The 27,949-nt window shown below is 42.2% G+C and overlaps 1 protein-coding gene across 1 annotated transcript in view; it reads right to left on the reverse strand.

Moving 5' to 3' along the window:
- The window catches only part of adgb (androglobin), a 284,646-nt gene that overhangs the window by 209,753 nt on the left and 46,944 nt on the right, over positions 1-27,949 (reverse strand). Inside the window, exon 2 of the mRNA XM_059648385.1 lies at positions 9,735-9,903. Coding sequence (XP_059504368.1) covers positions 9,735-9,903 — 169 coding nt within the window. The remainder of the gene's footprint in view (positions 1-9,734; positions 9,904-27,949) is intronic.

Below are 27,949 nucleotides of genomic sequence, written 5' to 3' on the forward strand. Positions count from 1 at the left end.
AATTTCATATATCACTTAACCAGATTTTGAACCTTTTCAGATTCAGAGGAGGCAGGAGAAAAGGGTCAAGGTTATGTAAACATCTCTGTAATTAAAAAGAAATGGATGATTCAACTGTGGTGATGGTTCAGAAGGTAAAAGTGCACTTAATGTAGCTTATTCATTGCTAGTAAATTTAATAATATTTTTGAAATTAGGAACCTAATGATCTTGTACCTTCCTAATAGAAAAACATATTCTAAACATAGTAAAAAGAAAATCATCAGCAGCACTTACAGCTTTACTTTTCATACCTGAAAACAGCATGTGAATTTGTGATTTTGGCACATTAGTCATTTCTTCTTCTGCAGACACAGGCTCGTCCTCATCACATTTAAATGTTGTATCCCATCTCAATTAATTATTTCTGAGGTTTTAATGAATCATAATAATGCTGCATATGAACTGATCTTGGTAAAATGACATCTTGAAATGTCATTTTTGATAGTTGCCATGCACCAAAACCATACTTAAGATAACCTAATCCAGTGGGAAGGCGAAGGCCTGGGAGTATTATTGCTATACTATTAATACGGAGACCAGGGTTCAAATTCCACTACCTGCCACGGTGCCAAAGTTCAATTTAAAAATTTGAAATTAAAAATCTAATGATGAACATGAAACTCCTGTTGATTGTAGAGAGAACCCAGCTGCTTCACTGGCGTCCTAATGTGATGGAAACTGCCATCCTGGTCTAGAATGAGTCCAGACCTACAGAAAATGTGGTTGACTTTTAATTAAGGATGACCAAAATATGCTAGTCTAGCAGTAATGCTCATATCCCATGAATGATGTTTTTTAAATTAAAATTATTCTACACAAATCTTCAAAGAGAAGGACCCCAATTATTACAACTGAGAGGTAGCTCAAATTTGGAAATTTCCCACTTGCTGTCCCTATCTAAATGGAAAGGCCCACAAATGGTGCAAATTTTGCTTTGGGAGAAAGGGCGAGCAGATGTAGGACAGAGTTCAGCTAGGCATCCTTGGGGGCAGGACAGAGATAGTAACAGATCTGGCCAAGAATTTGCATGGTCTGGACTAAAAAGCTGTCTCAGTACTTTGGTACTTCTTCCAGTTGTTTGGTTACATTTTAAGCACTCTACACTCATTGCTCCAGTTCCCCACCCACTTCTGAAGTCAATTTGATGTCAATTCATGCTTCCCAATGACCCTCACACTCTGCAATTCACAGGGCCGTCCATGTTAATTTGCCAGAAGCAATGAACCCTACAGTAAAAATGGCATGCACGAAGCTGCTTAGACAACAAAAACACCTATTCATAATTCTTCAGAAAAAATTATGTTCCTATAATCCTATTAAAGTGTCCATAAACTGACCTTTAAAGTATCATAACAAAAGTTGTAGCCACTTCACACCACTTAAAGTTGTGCAATCATACACTAACGCTAGAAATCATAGAAACATAAATTATTTGAATCACATAAAGACGTCAATCAAACAAGGTCCAGTGTCTCTGTATCAGAGATAATGGGAACTGCAGATGCTGGAGAATTCCAAGATAATAAAATGTGAGGCTGGATGAACACAGCAGGCCAAGCAGCATCTCAGGAGCACAAAAGCTGACGTTTCGGGCCTAGACCCTTCATCAGAGAGGGGGATGGGGAGAGGGAACTGGAATAAATAGGGAGAGAGGGGGAGGCAGACCGAAGATGGAGAGTAAAGAAGATAGGTGGAGAGAGTATAGGTGGGGAGGTAGGGAGGGGATAGGTCAGTCCAGGGAAGACGGACAGGTCAAGGAGGTGGGATGAGGTTAGTAGGTAGATGGGGGTGCGGCTTGGGGTGGGAGGAAGGGATGGGTGAGAGGAAGAACCGGTTAGGGAGGCAGAGACAGGTTGGACTGGTTTTGGGATGCAGTGGGTGGGGGAGAAGAGCTGGGCTGGTTGTGTGGTGCAGTGGGGGGAGGGGACGAACTGGGCTGGTTTAGGGATGCAGTAGGGGAAGGGGAGATTTTGAAGCTGTTGAAGTCCACATTGATACCATTAGGCTGCAGGGTTCCCAGGCGGAATATGAGTTGCTGTTCCTGCAACCTTCGGGTGGCATCATTGTGGCACTGCAGGAGGCCCATGATGGACATGTCATCTAGAGAATGGGAGGGGGAGTGGAAATGGTTTGCGACTGGGAGGTGCAGTTGTTTGTTGCAAACTGAGCGGAGGTGTTCTGCAAAGCGGTCTCCAAGCCTCCGCTTGGTTTCCCCAATGTAGAGGAAGCCGCACCGGGTACAATGGATGCAGTATACCACATTGGCAGATGTGCAGGTGAACCTCTGCTTAATGTGGAATGTCATCTTGGGGCCTGGGATAGGGGTGAGGGAGGAGGTGTGGGGGCAAGTGTAGCATTTCCTGCGGTTGCAGGGGAAGGTGCCGGGTGTGGTGGGGTTGGAGGACAGTGTGCGGAAGAGGGACTGTTCCACGTAACCTACAAAGAGGCAGGCATAGCTGGGGCCCATGCGGGTGCCCATGGCCACCCCCTTAGTCTGTAGGAAGTGGGAGGAGTCAAAAGAGAAGTTGTTGAGGGTGAGGACAAGTTCAGCTAAATCATCCCACCTCCTTGACCTGTCCGTCTTCCCTGGACTGACCTATCCCCTCCCTACCTCCCCACCTATACTCTCTCCACCTATCTTCTTTACTCTCCATCTTCGGTCCGCCTACCCCTCTCTCCCTATTTATTCCAGAACCCTCACCCCATCCCCCTCTCTGATGAAGGGTCTAGGCCCGAAACGTCAGCTTTTGTGCTCCTGAGATGCTGCTTGGCCTGCTGTGTTCATCCAGCCTCACATTTTATTATCTTGGAATTCTCCAGCATCTGCAGTTCCCATTATCTCTGATACAGAGACACTGGACCTTGTTTGATTGACGTCTTTATCCAGTGTCTCTGTAGTTTTGTAAAAGGAACTCTGATAGAGTTAATCCTTTTACAAATCATGCATGCCTCCTTTATCAGCGGATGATTACAGTGGCAAAACTGCAAGTCTCAACCCCACTTTTGCTGACTCCCAGCCCCATTTGCCACCTGTTTTATCACGGACAGAGGCATGAAAATCAGGACCTATAATTGACTTTAATTTTGTAAATTTAGGAACAGTATCATTTGCAACTGATAGGTTTTCATCTACATGTCTGCTTCAATGAATTTGTTCTGTAGCTTTAACTGCGAGCACGTAGTCATATATTTGGAGAGGCAGTGGCATAGTCATAATTTCACTGGTCTAATAATCCAGGAAGTTTTAGGGATAAGAGTTCAGATCTTGTCATAGCAGACAGAGAATCTGGCCAGCAATGCCCACATTACATGAAAAATAAAGGAAAGTATCTTCTTACAGAGATAGTAGGAACTGCCGATGCTGGAGAATCTGAGACAACAAAGTGTAGAGCAGGCCAAGAGCAGGTAAGCTGACGTTTCAGGTCTAGACTCCCCACCGATGTCCGTGACACCACCCACGCCCTCCACCTCCTCCAGGACTTCCAATTCCCTGGCCCCCAACACCTCATTTTCACCATGGACGTCCAGTCCCTATACACCTGTATTCCTCATGCAGATGGCCTCAAGGCCCTCCGCTAGTTCCTGTCCCGCAGGCCCAACCAATCCCCCACCACCGACACCCTCGTCCGCCTAGCCGAACTCGTCCTCACCCTCATCAACTTCTCTTTCGATTCCTCCCACTTCCCACAGACAAAGGGGGTGGCCATGGGTACCCACATGGGCCCAAGCTATGCCTGCCTCTTTGTAGGTTACGTGGAACAGTCCTTCTTCCGCACCTACACAGGCCCCAAACCCCACCTCTTCCTCCATTACATTGATGACTGTATCGGCGCTGCCTCTTGCTCCCCAGAGGAGCTCGAACAGTTCATCCACTTCACCAACACCTTCCACCCCAACCTCAAGTTCACCTGGGCCATCTCCAACACATCCCTCACCTTTCTGGACCTCTCAGGTAACCAGCTCAGGTAACCAGCTAGAAACTGATGTCCATTTCAAGCCCACTGACTCTCACAGCTACCTAGAATACAGCTCCTCCCACCCCTCCTGCAAAAATTCCATCCCCTATTCCCAATTCCTCCACCTCCGCCGCGTCTGCTCCCAGGATGAAGCATTCCACTCCCGCACATCCCAGATGTCCACGTTCTTCAAGGAACGCAACTTTCCCCCCACAGTGGTCGAGTACGCCCTTGACCGTGTTTCTTGCATTTCCCGCAACACATCCCTCACACCCCGCCCCCGCCACAACTGCCCCCAGAGGATCCCCCTTGTTCTCACATACCACCCCACCAACCTCCGGATACAACGTATCATCCTCCGACACTTCCGCCATCTACAATCCGACCCCACCACCCAAACTATTTTTCCATCCCCACCCTTGTCTGCCTTCTGGAGAGACCACTCTCTCTGTGACACCCTTGTCTGCTCCACACTGTCCTCCAACCCCACCACACCCGGCACCTTTCCCTGCAACCGCAGAAAGTGCTACACTTGCCCCCACACCTCCTCCCTCACCCCCATCCCAGGCCCCAAGATGACCTTCCATTTAAAGAAGATGTTCACCTGCGCATCTGCCAATGTGGTATATTGTATCCACTGTACCCGGTGTGGCTTCCTCTACATTGGGGAAACCAAGCGGAGGCTTGGGGAATGCTTTGCAGAACACCTCTGCTTGGTTCGCAACAAACAACTGCACCTCCCAGTCGCGAACCATTTCAACTCCCCCCTCCCATTCCTCAGATGACATGTCATTCATGGGCCTCCTGCAGTGCCACAATGATGCCACCCGAATGTTGCAGGAATAGCAACTCATATTCCGCTTGGGAACCCTGCAGCCCAATGGTATCAATGTGGACTTCACAAGCTTCAAAATCTCCCCTTCCCCAACTGCATCCCAAAACCAGCCCAGCCTGTCTCTGCTTCCCTAACCTGTTCTTCCTCTCACCCATCCCTTCCTCCCACCTCAAGCCGCACCTCCCTTTCCCACCTACGAACCTCATCCCGCCTCCTTGACCTGTCCATCTCCCCTACTGACCTATCCCCTCCCTACCTCCTCACCTATACTCTCCTCTCCACCTATCTTCTTTTCTCTCCTTCTTCGGTCTGCCTCCCCCCTCTCCCTATTTATTCCAGTTCCCTCTCCCCATCCCCCTCTCTGATGAAGGGTCTAGGCCCGAAACGTCAGTTTTTGTGATCCTGAGATGCTGCTTGGCCTGCTGTGTTCATCCAGCTCCACACTTTGTTATCTTGGATTCTCCAGCATCTGCAGTTCCCATTATCACCGTTTCAGGTCTAGACCCTTCTTCAGAAATAGGAGAGGGGAAGGGGATTCTGAAATAAGTAGGAAGAAAGGTGGGGTGGATAGAAGATGGATAAAGGAAAGATAGGTGGAGAGCAGACAGACAGGTCAAGGTTGGGGTGGCGGGGTTGGAACCAATAAAGTTGAGTGTAGGTGGGAAGTTAGGAAAGCAGGAAAGCTGGCGTTTCGAGTCTAGACTCTTCCTCAGAAATGGGGGAGGGGAAGGGGATTCTGAAATAAATAGGGAGAAAGGGGGAGGCGGATTGGAGATGGATAAAGGAGAAGATAGGTGGTCTGCTGTGTTCATCCAGCTCTACACCTTGTTGTTTCAGAAAATATTTTCTGTTTGGGTAAGAGAAGGTTGGCATCATATACATTTGATCTAATGAAGTTATAACGATCAGAATTGATTCCCTGTCCAAAACTAATCTCATTTAAAATAGTATAAAATAACAGACATTCAAATCTTAACTCAGAAAGATTTTCTTTTAACAAAATATTTAACTATTCTCAGATGTGAGTTTCACGGATAACACTTATTGTTCCTCCTTAGCTACCTTTGAACAGATGGTCATAAGCCACCTTCAACTGCTTCACTTTGTGTGGTGAAGATACTCAAAAATGATACACACTGTTGTTAGGGAAGGAGGTTGAAGATGTTGACACAGTGACAATGAAACTATGGTGATAAGAGATCAAGTCATGAAGGTGTATCACATGGCCTTGGTACTATTCCTATGCACAAATCTTTGTCCAGTTTGAAAAATGATATTGAAGAAGCCTCAATGAGTTATTGCCTTCATTGAACATGCCTCTATCACATTTCCACACTCTGCATTCCATACCCTAACTACCTACTGTGTGAAAAAGTTTTTTCCTCACTTCACCTTCACTCCTTTTGAGCACTATTTGCACAATTTCTAGGTCATGGCTTCATCTTTGGAGGATGTAGTTACAGCTCTCAAATGTTCACAGTGGTAGACTGTTAATTCACTGGAGGGTGGATTGAATGGCCAATTAATAGCCCAGGGGCAGGGAAGGGGAGCAGAGAATGGAGGCAGGGTTGAGTAAATGGCACTTGAATTGAACACACTGTTGTTATCTGGTTATTATTGAGCAGTCACTTTATTAAATGAATTGAAGTTGAAGTGGTAGGAGAGGAAAGACAGAGGGATGGCACCAGGCATAGAGCTGACACACAACTTGAGGAAGTAAGGATGAGAAAGAAGGGCGTCGTTCCAGAAGGTAACAGGAGAAGGCCACCCTTCCAGCAAAGCTTGTCTGGCTAGAAGTTGTTGGGATCATTAGTAGAAAAGTATGGTGAAGAGGAGCTTGGGTCAGAGCAGAAAAGGATCAAGTTCCTTAATTTTTCTGGCAAAGTGAATGCTATGTCTGACTCTCATGCCAAGCCCCTAAGAACTCAAATCACTGCAGGTACACCATGTGCAGAGTCTGAGTTGCTCCTGAACGTGGCAGGAACTTGTGCTCAGGTTACCTCCTGTTCCTTCAAAACTCAGAGCCAATGCAAAATTTAGGATATGTCAAAGCCGATACACGCAGTTTCCTATGTCAATTAGCCAATAGCATTGGTGGTAGGGACAAAGAGTGCTTTATCTCTTATCCTAGAAAAAATGGAGTTATGACTCTCCAATAATGGTGCTGATAAGGAGAGAAATCTCACATTTGACATTTGCGTGATTCAGGGAGTTATGGAATTCTCCAGCCCCTCACCCCTGCTCCTATGAAGATAGGGATTCTTGAGGGAGAAGGTGGACAGATTTTGCAATCTAAAAAATAGGCAGATTCAGGGCACTTCATCCTATCTGGCAGCATACTAAAGCTGCATTTAGAAGCTTCAGAAATGCTGGTTTTCATTCCTTTCAGTGTCCCATAAGTTCTGAGGTGAAGGGGAATGGATAGATTCTGACACAGCCAAGACAACCAATGGAAACAGTGACACGAGAGCAAGAATTGTCATATTTCACAAGTGCACCCTCACTAAAGCGTGCTACAGAGACCAAATTCTGGTGTGGTGTGGTTGCAGATCAATTGAGCAATGAGAAATTTTTACTAGGCACTCAGTCGTTGCATTGCTGAACCAAGTAGAAGCAGTCATTGATGCCCTGAGCCTGAGGACATCTTTCAGATGTGAAATTCACTGCCCTCTGTGCCTGTGTGACCTGTGTCCGGAATTAGAACATAGAACATAGAACAGCGCAGCACAAAACAGGCCCTTCGGCCCTCAGTGTTGTGTCGAACTATTACCCTACAAAGATCAATCTACCCTGTACACCCTCCATTTTACTATCCTCCATGTGCCTATCCAAGAGTCGCTTAAAAGTGTCTAAAGTATCTGACTCCACTACCATTACCATTGCCGGCAGCACATTCCACATGCCCACCACTCACTGTTTAAAGAACCCACCTCTATACCTTCCTCCAATCACCTTAAAATTATGCCCCTTCATAACAGTCATTGTAGATTTTAACCAACTTTTGCCAAGTATGGCGTGAGTAGCCTGTGAAAGCGGCAGTAGTGTTCACCTCTAAGTCACCTCGATAAAATCCCTTTCACTCACAGAATTGTGTTTTGCTTCTTAAAGATGACAACATCACCCAACAAATGCTAGGAAGAGCATTTCCAAAAGCCCATCAGCCCACAAATCTGGTTGACTCATGGTGCCAGCTGATATTGTCCAGCCTATATCCAACTCCCTTTGGTAAGAAGTCATGGGGGTCACACAACAAGCAAGCAAACAATGAAACAATGGAAAACAATAAAGTCTTGGCTCTAACTGTATTCCGGTTACAGTCTTCAAAGATGAAAGATATTTGCTCACATCACATCTCATAGAGACTTATAAAATTCTAACAGGACTAGACAGAGCAGATGCAGGGAGGGTATTCTCGATGGTCGGTGGGTCCAGAACCAGGGGTCACAGTCTGAGGATTTGGGCTAGACCATTTAGGATGGAGATGAGAAGACATTTCTTTATCCTAAGAGTAGTCAGCCTGTGAAATTCATCACCACAGGAAGAGGTTGATACCAAAACACTGAATGTGTTCAAGAGATGGCTAGAAATAGAACGGAGGCAAATGGGATCAAAGGTTGTGGGGAGAAAGCAGGATAAGAGTATTGAGTTAGATAATCAGCCATGATTGTGATGATTGGCAGAGTAGACTCTAAGGGTTGAATGGCCTCTTCCTGCTCCTTTCTTCTATGTTTCTCTGTATGTTTCTATGACTACATACACTCATCTTACAGATTTGGGAGGATAAAGACCTTCCTCACACCTACTTCAGAAATGCAATAATTATAACTATCTTTAAAAAGGGAGATAAGTTATACTGTGTTAACTATCAAGGTATTTCATTCTTGTCAATCACAAAGAAAACCTTAACATGCAATCTTCTCAATCACACACTTCCTGTAGCACAAGAAGTCATCCCAGAGAGACAATGTGGTTTTCTATCTCCCGGAGAAACCTTGAACACAGTCTTTCTTGACAGACAAGAAAACTGACAATAACAGGAACTCTTGACTACCTTCATTAACCTGACCAAAGTATTTGATACAGTGGTTCAGTATTTGATTCACATGAGGTTCTATGGATTGCATTCCAAAAGTCCAAGAAACTTCATCTCAATTCTGCAATCACTAAATGATGATATGATGGCAACTATCTTGATTGGGAGTTCTGAAGCAGACACCTTCAAAATCCGCTTGGGGTCAAACAAAGATGTGTGAAGCCTCTTACCACTTACAATCTAACCAATAGTGGCTATTCACCTCAAAGGTCAACTTTGCCCCTTGGTGACAGTATTAACTCACCTCTCAAATGGTCAACATTTCAAGGGAAGACAAAGAAAATGCTCCAAAAATGTTCTGAAGCTCTCCTTCATCCTTAGCAACATTGATAATAACTGGGTGGAGCTTGTTGCCAACATTCAAAATGGCAATAACTTATCCATCAAACTGTATGATGCTTTGAGTCATGTCTTGATGATGAGGGACAACAGCAGCACATAAGGAAAGAAAAGGGAGAAAATCCTGCACTCCAGATCCCACCACCATCGACCTGAAATGCCAAAAGATCTGAGGGTCAAAAATTAGCTTGCTCAAGCACATGAAGATGAATGGCAGAAGATCTATCCTGAGAAGGCTTCATTCTTGAATCAAGGAAAAGCCTGCAGCAGCAGGGTTGACTATTAGAAGTTTCAAAATGGATATGTTCAACTCCTGACATGCCAAAATCAGGTTTATCTAAGGATAACTAATGAAACTGTCTGGGTACACAACATATGTGATTAAGGCTCAGATGTTAAGTATCAGCAGCAAAAGGGAAATTATGATTTTTTGTAAAACAAAACATACTGGTGTAATTAATGGACTGACCAGACTTGGACTTTTACCAGCTTTGTCCTTCTCTTTAACTCCTTTGGATAAGTCCCATTTCTCAGCATTCACATCTGCTTCATTCCACTCGGGCCAGAGAGGATACCGAGTCTTCCTGGATTCAGTAGTTCCTCCTGTACCTCCACAGCTCAGAACTAGTGAAGCAGTACTGAAGAGAAAATAAAATGACAATGGGTCAAAATGGATGACATTAAACTCATAACTCCAAAGGTACTTTTGGAAAATCAACCTCAGTAAATGCAGCCAGTCATTAGGAAGAGGAAAAAAACTGCAGACTTAAATATTCATGAAATAAATACTACTCATGTTCCATAAGAACACTGTGTGAAATTTATCATCAATTTTTTATGCTAGTTGTAGGGTAAAATGGTATAAATGTAAAACTGTTGACAGTTCAAACAAGTTTTTGAGAAGGTAATTTGTGAATCCCTCTCCTGTCTCATCATTTCATTCTGTAATTTGAATGGGTTGCATTACAGAAACCTGCCCTCAGCCGGCAATTAGAAAGACAAAAGCAATTTTAGCATGCATTTCAAAAGGGCTAGAATACACGAGCAGAAATACACTGCTCAGGCTGTATAAGGTACTAATCCTATTTGGAATGATGTGAGCATTTTTAAACTCATATCTAAGGATGTGCTGGCATTGGAGGGGTCTAGATGAGGTTGACAAGAATTATCCTGAGTATGAAAGCCTTTACATATGAGGGGTGGTTGAGGACTCTGGGTCTGTAAGTCAATGAAGTTTAGAATGATGGCAGGGTATCTGATTGAAACTTATAGAATATTGATTGTCTGGATAAAGTGGACATAGAGAAGATGTTTCCACTAGTAGGAGAGACTAGGACCTGAGGGCATTGCCTCAGAGTGAAGGGATGACCCTTAAAAATTGAGATGAGGAGGAATTTCTTCAGCCAGAGTGGTTAATCTGTAGAACTCATAGAGGGCTACGGAGGCCAAATCTTTAGGTGTATTTAAGAAAGAGATAGATAGGTTTCTGATTGGTAAGGGAATCAAGGTTTACAGAAAGAAGATAGGAGAATGGGATTGAGAAACATATCAATCATGATCGAACAGCAGAGCAGACTCCATGGGCCAAATGGCCTCCTATGTCTTATGGTCTAAATAACAAACCTAACATGTATGCAAAAAATTGTGAAACGAAAGAAAGTTGATCTTTCCTGAGTGGGTTCATTCATAACAGTATCAGGTTGAGTCCCATCTTCAAATTGGGACACTGAGGATACTCCCTTTAAAAAAAAATCAATAAATCTGATGGCACTTTGGGATACTGTGACAGGTGAACAGGAAGGATAAAACTTTTCATTAATCCTCAGTCAACTTCCTTGATTTGGGCCTCTGCTCCTTATCAGCTAGTAGATGCAAGCATCTTGTCTTCGCTTTTAGGTGGATGGAAAAGATCCGATAGAACTACGTCGAGGAAGATCGGAACTCTTTATGCAAACATCGTAAAGATCACCTGCTATTACCACTCTACTGTTTTCTCGTATCTTGCTAAGCATAAATTAACATTCAAACAGTGAATATATATCAAAAGAACTTCAGTTAAAGCACTTTGGGACATTCTGAGATTGTGCAAGGCGGAGGCTTGGGGACCGCTTTGCAGAACACCTCCGCTCAGTTCGCAATAAACAACTGCACCTCCCAGTTGCAAACCATTTCCACTCCCCCTCCCATTCTTTAGATGACATGTCCATCGTGGGCCTCCTGCAGTGCCACAATAATGCCACCCGAAGGTTGCAGGAACAGCAACTCATATTCCGCTTGGGAACCCTGCAGCCCAATGGTATCAATGTGGACTTCACCAGCTTCAAAATCTCCCCTTCCCCCACCGCATCCCAAAACCAGCCCAGTTCGTCCCCTCCCCCCACTGCACCACACACCCAGCCCAGCTCTTCCCCTCTACCCACTGCATCCCAAAACCAGTCCAACCTGTCTCTGCCTCCCTAACCGGTTCTTCTTCTCACCCATTCCTTCCTCCCACCCCAAGCCGCACCTCCATCTCTTACCTACTAACCTCATCCCACCTCCTTGACCTGTCCGTCTTCCCTGGACTGACCTATCCCCTCCCTACCTCCCCACCTATACTCTCCTCTCCACCTACATTCTTTTCTCTCCATCTTCGGTCCGCCTCCCCCTCTCTCCGTATTTATTCCAGAACCCTCACCCCATCCCCCTCTCTGATGAAGGGTCTAGGCCCGAAACGTCAGCTTTTGTGCTCCTGAGATGCTGCTGGGCGTGCTGTGTTCATCCAGCCTCACATTTCATTATCTTGGATTCTCCAGCATCTGCAGTTCCCATTATCACAATATACTTGCAATCTTCTTTAAAACGTTCATCAACCTTACAGCCAGCCAGGATTTCCATGGCTCTTCTGATTCTGACCTCTTGCCCATCTCGCCCTCCCTTTACTCCACCATTGGCAAGTGTGCTTTCTTCCAAATAGGCCCTCAAATAGAAAATCCCATCATGCTTCTTCCTCTCCTACTTTGAGAAGCACCTTAAAACTAATTCTTTGTTGAGCCGTTAGTCACCACTGCTCACATTATTTGAGGCTCAATGTCAATTTTAATATGATTATGCTTCTGTGAAGTTCCATGAGATATTTACAACATTAAAGTGCCTACACAAATATAAGATGTTACTGAAATAGATGGGCCATTGATCAAAAGGAATAATTAAAAACTTGACATTTAAAAACTATGAGGGTTTTCAACTCACATGCATATAGGACCCATGGCCATTGACTTTCCACTGCATATAAAATCATCCTTTTAAGTATTTGATCCTTAAGTTATATTACTTTCTTGAAGAACCTTATACTACCTGGAACTCCAATTGTGTTATCCTCTCTGAATAACTCAAAATACCATGAGCAAAATTCTCACAGTAATTCAGTCTGCAGTTGTACAGCTACACAAACAGCAGTAAATTGATGAATCAGGCACAACTCACCACAGAAACGGGTGACACTGCCCCATTGATACTTGGGGCAGTTGACAAGCTGTCATGTAAAGGGAACAAAACAGCTTAAAATAATCGCTCATCTTCTGCATAGATATATGAGTTAATTGTTATTATCTGCTCATGCACATACCAATTAATACAATCACCTCTACCCACATACATCCTCCCAACCATCTGCATTCTCTTAGATACCGTACTTCTTACACAAATTTGTGGCTGTGTTTCATGCAATATATCACAAACACAAAATGCTTTGCAACAAATAGGTTATTTTTCTTGACAGAACTGGGACTTGTCTTTTATTTTTATTAAAACCAGTTACCAAATGGGAGAACATCAAACTTGAAATATTTTACACTTGTTAAATATCTTTTGCTGTGATCTATCCCACTTGTACAGTGGCAAAATGTCTCAGGGAGATTCGTTCCCTGGAGCAGAGACTGGTAAAATGTGGAAAAGATGCAGGAAATACACAATTTGATTCAAAATAACTTGAAATGTGTGAGGGGCACAAGCAATGCATTAGAGGGTAATTCCTGACCTTACTTCTGACTAGTTTGATAGTCTCACTCTCTTCCTCTGCTTACAAAAGTAATACGAAGAAGAATTAATGAGCTGAATAGCTATTCTTATTTCATGTTTTCACGTTCTATGAGTAACCATACTTCTGAATATCAGGAAAAGACAGACTTATTATCTTTTTTTAAATATTCAATCACGGAATGCGGGCAACACTAGTTGGGCCAGTATGTATTGTCTGTATTTCATTACTCTCAAGAAAGTTATGGTGAGCTACCATCTTGAACGATCACAATACATTTGGTGTAATTATTCAACAGTGTTTTTATGGAGAGAGTTCCAGGATTTTGATCCAAAAACAGCTAGAGAACTCTGATATATTTCCAAGTGAAGCTGGTGAATATCTCTATAGGGGGATGAACAGGTTGTGATGTTTCCATGTACCTGCTGCCCTTGTCCTTCTTTTAGAGGTTGACTGTTTGGAAGTTACTGTCTAAGGAGTCTTGATGAATTTCTGCAGGGTATCTTGCAAACAGTACACACTGCTGCTGCTGTGTGTCAGTGGTGAAAGGAGTGTATATTCAAGGGTGTCTATCAAGTGGGCTTCTTTGTATTGGATGGTGTCAAGTTTCTTGCATATTGCTGGAGCTGCACTCATAGACAACAGCACAGTATTCCATCACATTTCTGACTTATGACCAAGTCGATGTTCGACAGGCTTTGGAGAGATAGGAGGCAAGTTACTCGCCACAAGATTCCCAGTCCCTGACCTATTCTTATAGCCACAGTATTTGTACAGCTTGTCCAGTTTAGTTTCTGATCAAAGCAAAAACCTAGGATGTTGATAGTGGGGTTTCAACAAAGCCAGTGCTGTCAAGAGGCAATGATGGTCACTGAGAATTGTGTGGCATGAATGTTATTGGTCATTTGTCAGCCCATACCTGGATACATCTCAGTGCATTTGAATATAGAGTCTGAAGAATACAAATGGTGTAAAATGCTGTGTCATTATCAATGAACATCCCCATTTCTGACTTCATGTTGAAGAGTAGGTCACTGAAAGCAGTATAAGTTGATTGGGCCAAGGACACTATCCCGAGGAATACTTGCAGTGAATACTTACCCTAGAAGTGAGATGACCGACCTCCAATGACCACTACCATTTTCCTTAGTGCCAGATATGACTCCAGCAACTTCTTCCCCTAATTCCCATTAATTCCAGTTTTGCTAGGGCTTCTTGATGCCATTCTCAGTTAAATGTGGCCTTGATGTTGAGGACAATCACTCTCACCTCACTTCTGGAATTCATGTCTATTTTTGAAACAAGGCAATAATAAGGTCAGGAGTTCAGAGAACGTAGTGGAACTCAAACTGAGCATTGGTAAACAGGTTATTGTTAAGCAATCGCTGCTTGATTATACTGTTGTAGATACCTTCCATCACTTTACTCATCTTCAAGAATACACTGATAGAGCACTAATTACTAGGACTGGATTTATCCTGCTTTTTGTGTATAAGACATGCCCAGGCAATCTTGCACATAGTTAAGTAGACGCCAGTGTTGTAACTGTAATGGTTGGCTAGGGGAAGCAAGTTCTGAAGCAGAGGTCTTCAGTTTTACAGCCAGAATGTTGTTAGGGAGTGAACTGAATTGGGTGAAGATTGGCATCGGCAATGCTGAGGCCTCTGGAAGAAGTCGAGATGGAACATTCACTTAGCTTTTCCACTGACGATTGTTGTGACTGTTTCAGTCTTATCTTTTACAATCATATGTTGGGCTTCCTTATCATTCAGGTTAAGGACATTTGTGGAGACTCCTCCTCTAGCAAGTTGTTTCATTGTCCACTACCATTGATGGCTGGATGTGACTGCACTGCAGAGCTTAGAATTGATCTCTTAGTTATAGAATCACTTAGCCCTATCTAACATTGGCTGCTCATTCTGTTTAGAATTACAATATTTCTGCGTTATAGTTTTGCCAAATTGACACCTCATTTTTACTTCAGCTTGGTAATCTTCTATCATGCCATGCTGCACTCTTCATTGAACAAGGGCTGATCCACTCTCTTGGTGGTAATATTAGAATGGGGACTGTGAAAGACCACAATGTTGCAGATTTTGTTAGAGTATAAACGAGCTGCTGTTGATGGTCCACAGCACCTTACGGAAATCCAGTCTTGAGTTCCTAAATCAATTCTAAGTCTATACCATTTAGCATAGTCATAGCGCCCAATGACATGATGGAAGGTATTCTCAATGCAAAGACGAGACTTTGTCTTCACAAAGATTGCACAATAGGTACTCTGACTGATACTGCCATGGATAGTTGCATCTGTGACAGGCAAATTGGTGAGGATGAAGTATGTTTAACCCTCTTGTTAGCTCTCTCACTATTTGCCATAGATCCAGTCCAGCAGGTATGTCTTTTAGGACTCAACCAGCTCAATCAGTATTGGTGCCATGGTAATGGACGTTGAAGCTCCCCACCTGGAATACATTCCACACTGTTATCATCCTCACTGTATTATCCACATGGTGTTCAATATGGATGAGTATTTATTCATCATCAAGGATTGGAGATGGGATTGATGTGTCGCAACCAGCAGGAAGTTATCTTGGTTGAGTGATAATGGGAACTGCAGATGCTGGAGAATCCAAGATAATAAAATGTGAGGCTGGATGAACACAGCAGGCCCAGCAGCATCTCAGGAGCACAAAAGCTGACGTTTCGGGCCTAGACCCTTCATCAGAGAGCTCTCTGATGAAGGATCTAGGCCCGAAACATCAGCTTTTGTGCTCCTGAGATGCTGCTGGGCCTGCTGTGTTCATCCAGTCTACATTTTATTATCTAGGAAGTTATCTTGCCAAAGTTTGACCTAATGCCATAAGGCTTCATCAAGTCTGGCCTCAGTAATTAATATCCCTTCCAACTGTATATCATAGTACCATCACCTCTTTTAGGTCTGTTGTCTGCTGCAGCAAGGTATTCCAGAGGTGCTGGTGGTGTTTGGTGGGACATTGTATGTCAGGAATGATTCAGTGGGCAGGAATGCATGAGGGAATTCATTGTCTAGTCTATGAGACAGTTCTCCCAATTTTGGCATGTGCTTCCAGATGTTGATATGGTCAAATCTGAGTTTGCAGTTGTCACTTACAGTGCCTAAATCAATGCTAGGTGGTCTGACCAGTTTCATTCATTTCTTGAGACAGAATGACTTGCTAGGTCATTTCAGCCGGCACTTATGAGTCAATCACATAGCTGTGGGTAGGCTAGATGAGGTAAGGATGGCATTTTTCCTTCCCTGAGGACATCAAAGAACCAGATAGGTTTTTGACAATAATCAAAAATGGCTTAATAGTATTCATTAGACTTTTATTTCCAGATTTTATGCATTCAAGCCTAGGTTCCCAGAACATTATTAGTGTGTGGATTACTAGTCCAAAGGCAAGATGTCACTGTCAGTCATGATAGGCTTTGGCCAGGACATCAAGTCCATTTTATTAGTTGAGTGCCTTTGTCAGAAGGTTTAGTCACATAAACTGCTGGATGTTTTAATCACCTTTAATTATTCAGTTTTTGAGTTCTTTCATCAATCTGCGTGTAATACGAGAAAGGTAAGTGGCTCAAGGCTTTGCTAATGTCTTGGCTCTGATTTCAATACCTTTAAAAGTTTGATTGGAAAGGATCTTGTTCAATACTCAGCTAAAAATAACTACACCTATACTAGCAATTCAACTGCATTGCTACTCCTGTAGCAATATCTCCACTGGACATTTAGATACCGAATAACATGAACTAACTCTGATAGTTTTGTTTTAAGTAATCTGCAACTGCATTTCTTTCTTTTCTCTTTTCTTTCTTGAATGCATGTGTGTGAGAACATACATTGAAAATGATCCCAGGGTTCTGAACGCAGTATAAACTCTACTTTGTGTTAACTGTGAAGAATGTGTTGCAGTTCATTTTATTGGACATGATTGGCAAATTGGACTTTTTTTGAGAAAACACATTATCACCTATTCTTAAAAAGGAAAAAAAAATTCTGTGTGGTCAGGCCAAGGTCTTTTCTCCAGGTTAGGGCAGTCCAAAATGAGAGGGCATAAGTTTAAGGTGAGAAGGGAAAAGATTTAAAAAGGATCTAAGGGGCAATATTTTCACATAGAAGGTAGTTTGTGTATGGAATGAGGTGCAAGAGGAAGTGGTAGAGGCTGGTAAGTTACAACATTAAAAAGACATTTGGACAGTTACATAGATACGAAAGGTTCAGAAGGATATGGGCTAAATGCAGACAAGTGGTGCTAATTCAGTTCAGAAAACCTGATCAGCATGGACGAGTTGGGCTAAAGAGCCTGCTTCCAAGTTGTATAGTTTATGACTCTCTAAGACGACAGCAAGAACAAAAAGCCATATAGCCCTCCCTCTTGTCTGTGATATTAGCAAGAGAAATTAAAGATAGTAGGTCAAAGGTTGAGACTTATAAAGTTGCCAATAATTTAGTAAGCTTAGTTATTGTAAAGATTTTAGAATTTAGCAAAGAACAATGAAGAACTACATAAGGAAGGAGAAAAGAGAATACAAGAGGAGCTCAGCTAAAGCCATAAAGCAGATTGTCAATGTTTCTATCGATATGTAAGTAGAAATAGATTCGTGCAAGTAAATACTGTCACACCAGAAGCTGAACCTGATGAAATTAGAATGGGAGTAAAGAAACGGCAGAGGCATGATTTAAGTAATTTAAATCCACTGTACAGTTTGAGAGTCAGCCACATGAATAGAAGTGTATAGGCAAAGAGAGAATGGGTCATGACCAGGCAACTAAGAAAAGCAGGTTTGTAGTACAGGAGGCTATTGTACTTCCATTTTGAAAACTGGTTTGATTGATCGATTGTCACATATACTGAGCAACAGTGAAAAGTTGTCTATAAGCTGTACAGGCAGATCATACTGAGCAAGTAAGAGGCATACAGGTTACATTGCTGAGGGTGTGTTCTAGGCGAGATCAACATTGACAAGATCAGCATTATTTTAAGCTAGAGTCCATTCATCAGTCTAATAATGGCCGGAAATAAGCTGCTCCTGAATCTGCTGGTGCGCATGTTCAAGCTTCTGTACCTTCTCCTTGATGGAAGAGGTTGTAGGAGATTATTACTGGGGTGCGATGGGTCTTTGATGATGTTGGCAGCCTTTCTGCAGCAGGGAGCTGTATTAGTGAGGTCCATGGATGGAAGCTTGGCTTCCATGATGGTTTGGGCTATGCACACCACCTTCTGTAATTTCTTACGATCTTGGCCAGAGCAGTTGCCATACCAGGCCAGTATGCTTTAAATTGTGCATCCGTAGAAGTTGATGGGGGTGTTTATGGACATGCCAAATTTTCTGAGCTGCCTGAGGAAGAAGAGGTGTTGTTGTGACTTCTTGACCGTGGCATCAATATGGGAAGTCCAGAACAGGTTTTGGTTATTGTCACCCAAGGAACTTGACACACTCTACCCTCTCAATCTCAATTTTGTTAATGTAGATGGGTGGGGGGGGGTCATGTTCCCTTCCTTCTTTTCTGAAGTCAATGGTCAGTTCTTTAGTATTGCTGAAATTGAGAGAGGTTGTTCTCATTGCACCACATCACCAAGCCTTCTATTTCCCTTCTGTATTTTGACTCATCATTGTTCGATATCCATCCCACTACGGTCATGTCGTCAATGAAGCTGACGTTCATTCAGAATTTGGCTACTCAGTCGTCGGTGTACAGGGAGTACAGTAGGAGGCTAAGGACATATTCCTGGGGGCTTCAGTGTTGAGTGTCATTGTGGAGGAGCTGCAGTTACCTGTCTTCACTGGTGGGTCAGAAAGCTGATGATCCAGTTGCAGAGGGCGGAGTTGAGAACAAGATCACGAACTTCTGAGATCACTCTGGAGGAGATAATGGTCTTTAAGGTTCTTCAGTTGATTTGTGGCTTGGGTTATGGATGCTGTGGGTGGTTCGCTTATTGAGCTGGTTCATTAGTTTGCAGATGTTTCATCACCCTGCTGGGTAACATCATTAGTGCAGCCTCTGTTGAAGCATTGTTGTGTTGGAGTTGATTACCTCATTTCCGGTTTTTCTTTACAGTGCTGTGTCAATAGAATCTAATTCTATGTGTTTATTGATGACCCTCTTGATGAAGAAACAGGCCTCTAGAAATTCCTTTGCTTGTCTCTATTTGGCCACACACACAGATCAAGTCCTAAATTTCAACAGTAATCACCCAACACCTACAAACAGAGCTGCATAAAAACACTGTTCAAACGAGACACAATACACTGCAGGAACCCAGAACTATGCCAAAATAAAGAAGAATACCTTCACCAAGTATTTAGAGACAACAGATATCAGAACAGCTGGGTCCAATGGTACCTATCACACAAACAACAGGAAAATACAGTACACCCTAAAGACACTTGTCACGTTACTGTATATCAAGAACGTATCTGAACTGACCACAAGACTCCTACAGTCACTGGGCATCAGAGTAGCACACAAACCTATATCAACCCTACGCCAAATACTAACTAGATACAAAGACCTCTTACCCACTATGGACAGAACCAACATAATATACAAGATTCCATGCAAGGACTATGACAAATATTACATTGGACAGACAGGAAGGAAACTGGCTCCAAGAATACATGACTACCAACCAGCAACGAAAAGACACAACCAATACTCACTTGACTCCATGTACACTGACAAGGAGAACTACCAGATCGATTGGGATAAAGTCAGAATCCTAGGATAAGCCAAATAGAGACAAGTATGGAAATTTCTAGACACCCGGTTCTCCACCAAGAAGGGCATAAATAAACATGTACAATTAGAGCCTATATACACACCACTGTAAAGAAAAAGTGGAAATGAGGTAATCAACTCCAACGGACCCCACAGTTTAAATAAAAAGCAGAAAAACACAACAATGCTTCATCGGTGGCTGCACTGATGACGTTACCCAGGAGGTTAATCAAATGTCAGCAAACTAATGAAATAGCTTGGCGAGTGAACCAACCAGATAACGGTGCTGACTACAGCTGTGCCTTCAATGAGCAGGAATCTGATGTAGGTGTTCTTGTTGTCCAGATGTTCCAGGGGTGAATGCAGAGCTAGGGATATGGCATCCGCTGTGGACCTGTCGCATCAGTAGGCAAATTGTGGGGAATCAAGGTAGGCAGGGAGACTGGAATTGATGTAGGCCATGACCAGCCTATCGAAGCACTTCATGATTAATGAGGTCAGAGCCTCTGAGCGGTAGTCGTTAAGACACATTGCATGTGCTTTCTTAGGTACGGGGAAAATGGTGGTCTTCTTGAGCAGGTGAGGGTGATAGTTCCTGTGGAGCGAAGCCACAGCCATGTCCACCAGAGGTGGCTCAGCTCTAACGGGAAGGAGGAAGTAAAATAGAAGAGCAATAGTTACAGGTGATTCCATATTCAGGAGATTAGACAGGCGTTTTCATGCATGAAAAATAACTTCAGGATGGCATTTTGCCACTCTGGTGTCAGAGTCAAGGGAGTTATGGAGCGACTGCAGGACAACCTTCTGGGGGAGGGGTATCAGCCAGAAGTAACAGTCTATATTTGTACTAACAACATAGGAAGGAAGAGTGAAAAGATCCTGAAGGCAGATTTTAGGGAGTTAGGAAGGAAATTAAAACACAGGGCTCAACAGCAGCAATCTTAAGATCACTCCCAGTGCCACATACTATTGAACGTAAGAACAAGAGGACTGATTGATTAATTGATTGATTGAATATGGGGCTGGAGAACTGGTACAGGAGAGAGGCATTAGATTTTTGAGGAATTGGAGAGGTAACACCTTAATAGGACAGAAACTTGGTATTCTCAGAGAGATATTTCCTTGTGCTGTCGGGGTGGGTGTAAACTAACTTTTCATGCAATGGAAATCTGAGGGGTAGCCTAAATTGGAAGCAAGTTGATAATAGGAAGTAAAAACGATGCTTGAGGCATAGAAAACATCTGAGCAGTGAGTACATTTTGAAAGTGAAAGATGTAAGAAAGACAAAGTTAAGGGAACTCTACATGAATGATTTGCAACAAGGTCAATGATCTAAAGCATAAATAGAGGGAAATGGTTATGACCTAATTTCCATTTGAGATACATGGCTGTATAGTGACCAGAAGTAGGAATTAAGTATTCAAGGGTATTCAACATTTAAGCAGGAAAGACAAGAAGGAAAAGGAGTTGACTCTGGGCTGATAATAAGGGATGTGATTGGTATGTTAGTAAGGGAGGATCTCAGACTACAAGAACAATGTGTGGAATCTAAGTGGACCTAAGATACAGCAAGGGGCAGCAAACATTGGATGGAGTTATTTACAGGCTTCCAAATAGTACTGTTAATGTGGACATGAATTAATCAGATGTAAGAAGCATGAAGCATGGGCAACTCAGTAATTTTGGGTGACTTCAAACTGTAGATAGACTGGATAATCCAGCTGAACACTAAAGTTGTGGAAGAAAAATTTCTGGAGTGTGCCCAGGATGCTTATCTAGAGCATTAGCTTGAGAAGCCAACTAGAGGAAATGCTAATTTAGACCTAGTCTTATGTGATGACTAAGTAACAACCCTGCTGTAACCGAACCTTTAGGGATAAGTGACCACAATAAGGTAGAATTTTACATTATGTTTGAAAGTGAAGAAATTCAGTACAAAGCAAAGACGATAACTTGAATAAGAGAAATTATGAAGGTATGAGGCACATATTGGCTAAGGTGGATTGGGAAGATATATTAAAAGGCATGACTGTACATGGACAATACATAGTCTTTAAAGAACCACTACATGATTTAACAGCTGTACATGCCTTCAAGGTGCAAAGACTCAAAAAAATCAGTCAAACATGGCTAATGAAGGAAATTCAGAGTTGTATACGATTAAAAGACTCAAAGTTTCCAGAAAGAACCACAATTCTGAGGATTGGAAGATTTATAGAATACAACAAAGGAGGATTGAGAAACTGATACAGGAGAATAACATATGAATTCAATCTAGCAAATAACATAAAATTGACTGTAAAAGCTTCTGGAGGTAAGTAAAAAGGAAACATGTGGCTAAAATGAATGCGAGTCAATTACAGGCAGGGTCAGGAGATTTTAAAATGGAGAATAGAGAGACGACAGAGAAGCAAAATTATTACATTGTGTCTGTTTTCAGAGGATGACACAAGAAATCTCTCAAAACTAGAGATCCTAGTGGCAATGGAGAATGAACATTTGAAGGAAATTAGCATTAGTAAGAAGATTGCACCGATCAAATTAATAGGACTAAAAATCGATAAATCACGACAGTCTACATCCCAGGGTGTTGAAGGAGGTGGCTATAGAGACAATTGATACATTGTGGTTATCATCAATAATTCTATTTATTCTGGAAGGATTCCTGCAGATTAGAAGATAGAAAATGTCATCTTACTACTTAAAAAGAGAGCAAGAGAGAAAACATGGAATTACTCACCCTGTTAGCCTTACACCAATAGTAGAGAAATGCAGAATCCATCATAAAGAATGGGATAAACAGAAATCTAGTTGATAATTGTCTGATTAGATATAGTCAGCATGGTTATGCCAATGGGAAATCATGTTTGATGAGCTTCTTGGACTTTTTTGAAGATGTTACTATCAAAATTGATAAAACAGGGCCAATGCTTCTGATATAATTGGACTTTCAGAGGCTTTTGATAAAATCCCTAGGAGAGTGGTTAGAAAAATAAAGCACATTGGAAAGCAGGCAATGATTAATGGCAAACATGCACTTGGAATAAATGGGTAATTCTCACATTGGGAGGCTGTAGTGAGTAGATACAGCAAAGAACAATACTTGGTCTCTGGTGTTCATGCTATACATCAATTATGTGGAGTTGGGAACAAAATGTAACACATCCAAATTTGCAGATGATACGAAGCATACTGGGAATCTATGTCATGAGGAAGATGTAAGTTGACTTCAGGAAGATTTGGTCAGGTTTAGTGAATGGGCAAAAACATGGCAGATAAAATATAAATGTGGAAAAATGTTATCCACTTTGAGAAGAGGAATGGATGTGCAGAGTATTTCTTAAATGACAAGGGACTGGAAAGTGTAGATATACAGAGATCTAGGTGTCTGTCAATAAATCACTGAAGGCTAACATAATGGTGCAGCAAGCTAGGAAGGCTAATGGAATGTTAACCTTTAATGCAAAAGAGTATGAGCACTGGAGTAATGAAATCTTGCTTCAATTTTATCAGAGCTTGGTTAAACTGCACCGAGAGGACTGTGTGCAGATTTGGTCACCATATCAGGAAAGATATTATTGCCATGGAGGGCATGCAACAGAGGTTCACCATACTTGTATCTGGGATGGCAGAGATAAAATCAATGTTTCCAGTCTGGTGTGAGTCTTCTTCAAAACTGTTTTTCAAGGAGTCAATTTTTCTGTTGATGATTGTAACTGAGAATCTCTTTAAAAATAACACTTTGCCAAAAAGTCTAAAGATGTGCAGATTAGGCGGATTGGTCATGCTGAATAACCCATAGTGTCCAGGGATGTGCAGGCTAGGTGGATTAGCCATGGGAAATGCAGGGTTACAAGTACAGGTTAGGGGAGTGAGTCTGAATGGGATGCTCTTCAGAAGGCTGGTGTGGATTTGACGGGCCAAATGGCCTGATTCCACATTGTAGGGATTCTATGTTTCTATGAAAAAGTGGGAAAATTCAGCCCCTAGTATTTTAAAAGATTTTGTTTCAGAGGCAAAACTAACATTGATTTTGAATTGCAAGAATTCTTTATATTCTAGTATAGTTTCCAGAATTGGAATGTAGTAAATGCAACTCCATTACTTAAAAAAGGAGATAAACTAATGATAAATACATGGCAAACTAATTAGCCAAGCATCAGTAAGAGACAACATGCTTGATAACTTAGCAGCTAGAAAATCTTAACATAATAAGCAGACTGAAGATGGATTTATGAAAGTGAGATCATATTTGACAAATTCATTCATGTCATTTTAAGGACGTGACTAGTAGAACAGAAGAGAATAGAATAGCCTTTATTGTCACATGGACAAGGAGGAAACAGTGGTTGCAGTGTATCTGAATTTTCAAAAAACGTTTGATAAAATGCTAAACTGCATGCGTCAGCCACGTCTGAGTCACAAGGTTGTGAGTGAACACAACAATCAAGTTGACAGTCCAGTGCAGTACAGGAGGAATGCAGCAACGTTGTGGTGCTGCCTTTCAGATGTGTCTTTAAGCTAAAGATCCAACTGCATTCTCAAGTGGATTTAAAAGATTCCAAGGCATATTTTGAAGAAGAGTAGTAGTTACTCCTGGTGTCCTAGCCAATATTTATTTCTCAATCAACATAACAAAAATAGATTACCTGGTCACAATTGTTTGTTGGGGCTTGCTGCGCACAATTTGTCTGCAATGTTTCCTAAATCACAGTGACTACATGTTAAAATATCTCATTGATTATGGAACACTTTGGGACTACCAATGGTCACGAAAATCACCACGTAACTGCAAGTAATAGTAGGAACTGCCGATGCTGGACAATCTGAAGAAGGGTCTAGACCCGAAACGTCAGCTTTCCTGCTCCTCTGATGCTGCTTGGCCTGTTGTTTTCATCCAGCTCTACACCTTGTTATCTCATATAACCGCAAGTCCTCCTTTACCTTTTTCACACAAGAGGTCATTACACACAATTAGGGCTCATGAAGGAAGATATGTTCTTTACAAGGATTGAGAGTTGATTATAAGACAGAAAACAGAATGATAAATGGGGGTAGATAGTAGGAACTGCCGATGCTGGAGAATCTGAGATAACAAGGTGTAGAGCTGGATGAACACAGCAGGCCAAGCAGCATCAGAGGAGCAGGAAAGCTGATGTTTTGGGTCTGGACCCATCTTCAGAAAAATGGTGCATCTCTATGCTGGCAGGCTGTGTATTACAAGGTACTACAAGGATCATTACTTGGACCTCAATTACTTACAGTCAATATTAATAACTTAGATGGTGAGATTACATATAATGCATCAATGTTTGCTGATATAAAGCTCATTGGGACAGCCAGCAGTGAGTAAAAGGCATAGTGGCTGTAGCAGGATATTGAAGGGTTAGGTGAGTGGGCAAGAATATGGCAGATGGCAAATCATGTAGCAAAGTGTGAAGTTATCCATTTTGGTAAGAAAAGTACAAAAGGAGAATATTTTTTGAATTGTGAAATGCTAGATAATGTTTATATTCCAAAGGACTTAGCTGTCCTTCTTAAGTTAGGGCCTGCTCCTGAACTACACAAATTATCAGCAAAAATGATTGCACATCGGACTAGAGCAAACATGGTGATGGGATTGATCATTGGGTAATGTGACATATGGTCTTCCCAAGGATATGTACTGAGTGTCTCAGTTCTTCACTGTGTACACAGACGATTTGGACAAAGGAATAAGGAGTTGCACATCAGAATTTACAGGTGACACATCAGGAATCACAGCATTACAAAAGGGACATGAATCTGAGAAAGAAAAACTGAATTATTTCCATCATGGAAAGAGACTAGGAACTATTGAGGTGATCTAATTAAGGATTTTAAAAGCATTTGTTAATTAGCAGAGTAATTCAGAAATAGAAGGGAATATCAAAATCAGAGCTTGGCCAAGGAAGAGTGTTTAAACACAGAAACATTTGTGGAAATATGCAACACACTCCCTCAAAAGGCTGTGGTGCCTACAATATTTGAAACTGAGGAAGCAAATGTAATCATCCTTCTTCTATTTCTGTGCACTTGGAACACGGTGCCTGAGGAATATTTCTTGCCTGCCATATCCAAGGGGCAGCACTCAAAGGATGTTTCACGCTTTTCACAACATTCATGGTACATGACATTTTGGAAGACAGTTGTGCTCATCAAAAGCAAAATCTCAGCTTAGTGGGATTGCCAGTAGCAGAAGTCCCCTATTTGTTCATCACAAAATTTCTGCCCCCAAGAAAGTAAGGAATCAGGGGACTGAGGGGGGGTGGTGCTAATTAATACTGTCTGTCACTGCAAAGGAGATTTGTACTGCTTATTAGCCCAGGCTCTGCAAAACACATTGGAAGAGAAACAGGACAGACTAGAGAGCACCTATGGTAAATCACACATAGAACACGAAACAAAGGGCTGGAGTACATAAAATAGTGAAAGTTATGCCAAGGTAAGCAGAGATTTTGTGTGTGCTCCTGATATGATTTCTTACCACAGAATGACACAGAAGCATGTGCTTTTCTAAAGAAAATCCTCATAATCCACCTACAAAATATAAGTTCTTCAACCATAAATTCATTTTGGCATTCCTCATGAAAACATGATTACGCACATTTCTGTAATTTTATCTGAACACTGTGCTTTGAAGGCCTGTGCTTTGGAGGCCTGTGCTTTGGAGAACAATTTTGACACTATTAAAGAAACATTTCATGCCATGGAAACTAGTTCAGTTATTTTTGGTATTCCCTTGACACCATAAAGTCAGCAGCGGATGTTCTTCCAGTTGACTGAAAATGAAGTAATTATCTACTGACCTATTAAAATTTTCTACGTTAAGACAAGATGAATAAAAAATTAAGAATTTATTATTTTTATAAGCTATCATTTCTGAATTACTGTCAGGAAATACACAGTCCATCTGTATGACCTGATAATGTCAAGCTGAACCATATTTCCTTATCTAGTGTAGACTGTTTTAGTCATTGCACACCATTTAAACTGTTTTTTATTAGATGTTTTGTTTCACAAATATTCCAACTCCCATTCGTTATGCAGAGCATGTTGGGTTGAGGGTCTGGACGGACTACGTTGGGTCCTGGGTATGTGTTATTCTTAGCAATCGCCACGTACTCTTCTGACAGAGTGAGGGAAACAGGGGTTGGGGAGGTACAAAAAACAGGAGGCAGAAAGATAAGCAGGAAGCAGTGGAAATAGGAGAGATGGAAGCAGGATGGAGGAATGTGGGGAGGGAGGAAAAGGGGAAAAAGGGACAGAAGGAGGGGGAGAAGTGGAGAAAAGGGTTAGGGTCGGGCAAGGCAAGGCCAGAAGATGTTTATTCATTCAATCACGGAATGAGGGTGTCGCTGGCTAAGCAGCATTTATCCTGTCCCTAATTGGCAGGCCAGACGGCAGTTAAGAGTCAACCACATTGCTGTGGGTCTGGAGTCACATGATAGGCCAGACCAGGTAAGGATGGCAGTTTCCTTCCCTAAAGGACATTAGCGAGTCAGATGGGTTTTTACTGACAATCGACGCTGGATTCAGTCATCATTAGATTCTTAATTCCAGATATTTTATTGAATTCAAATTCACCAACTGCCACCGGGTGCCCAGAACATTATCTGAGTCTCCGGATTGACTGTCCAGTGATCATACCACTAGGCCAACGCTTTCCCACTTAAATGTGGGGAAGTGCAAGAGAAAGGCGAAGGAAGAAAGGAGAGAGAAGGGACAGAGGATAAAGAAAATGGATTAAACGGCAGAAGAGAAAGGGGCCAGAAGCTGAACAGAAGCAAGGGGTTCAGTGTAGGAGCTAGGGAGGCAGAATGGGAGGGAGAAAAATTCTTTAGGACTACTACTTCTGGTATTTCACTATTTAGCCAGTACCCTGTTCTATTTCATTCACTTC

This window comes from Stegostoma tigrinum, chromosome 9 (assembly GCF_030684315.1).
Source record: "Stegostoma tigrinum isolate sSteTig4 chromosome 9, sSteTig4.hap1, whole genome shotgun sequence".
NCBI classification, from domain to species: domain Eukaryota; kingdom Metazoa; phylum Chordata; class Chondrichthyes; order Orectolobiformes; family Stegostomatidae; genus Stegostoma; species Stegostoma tigrinum.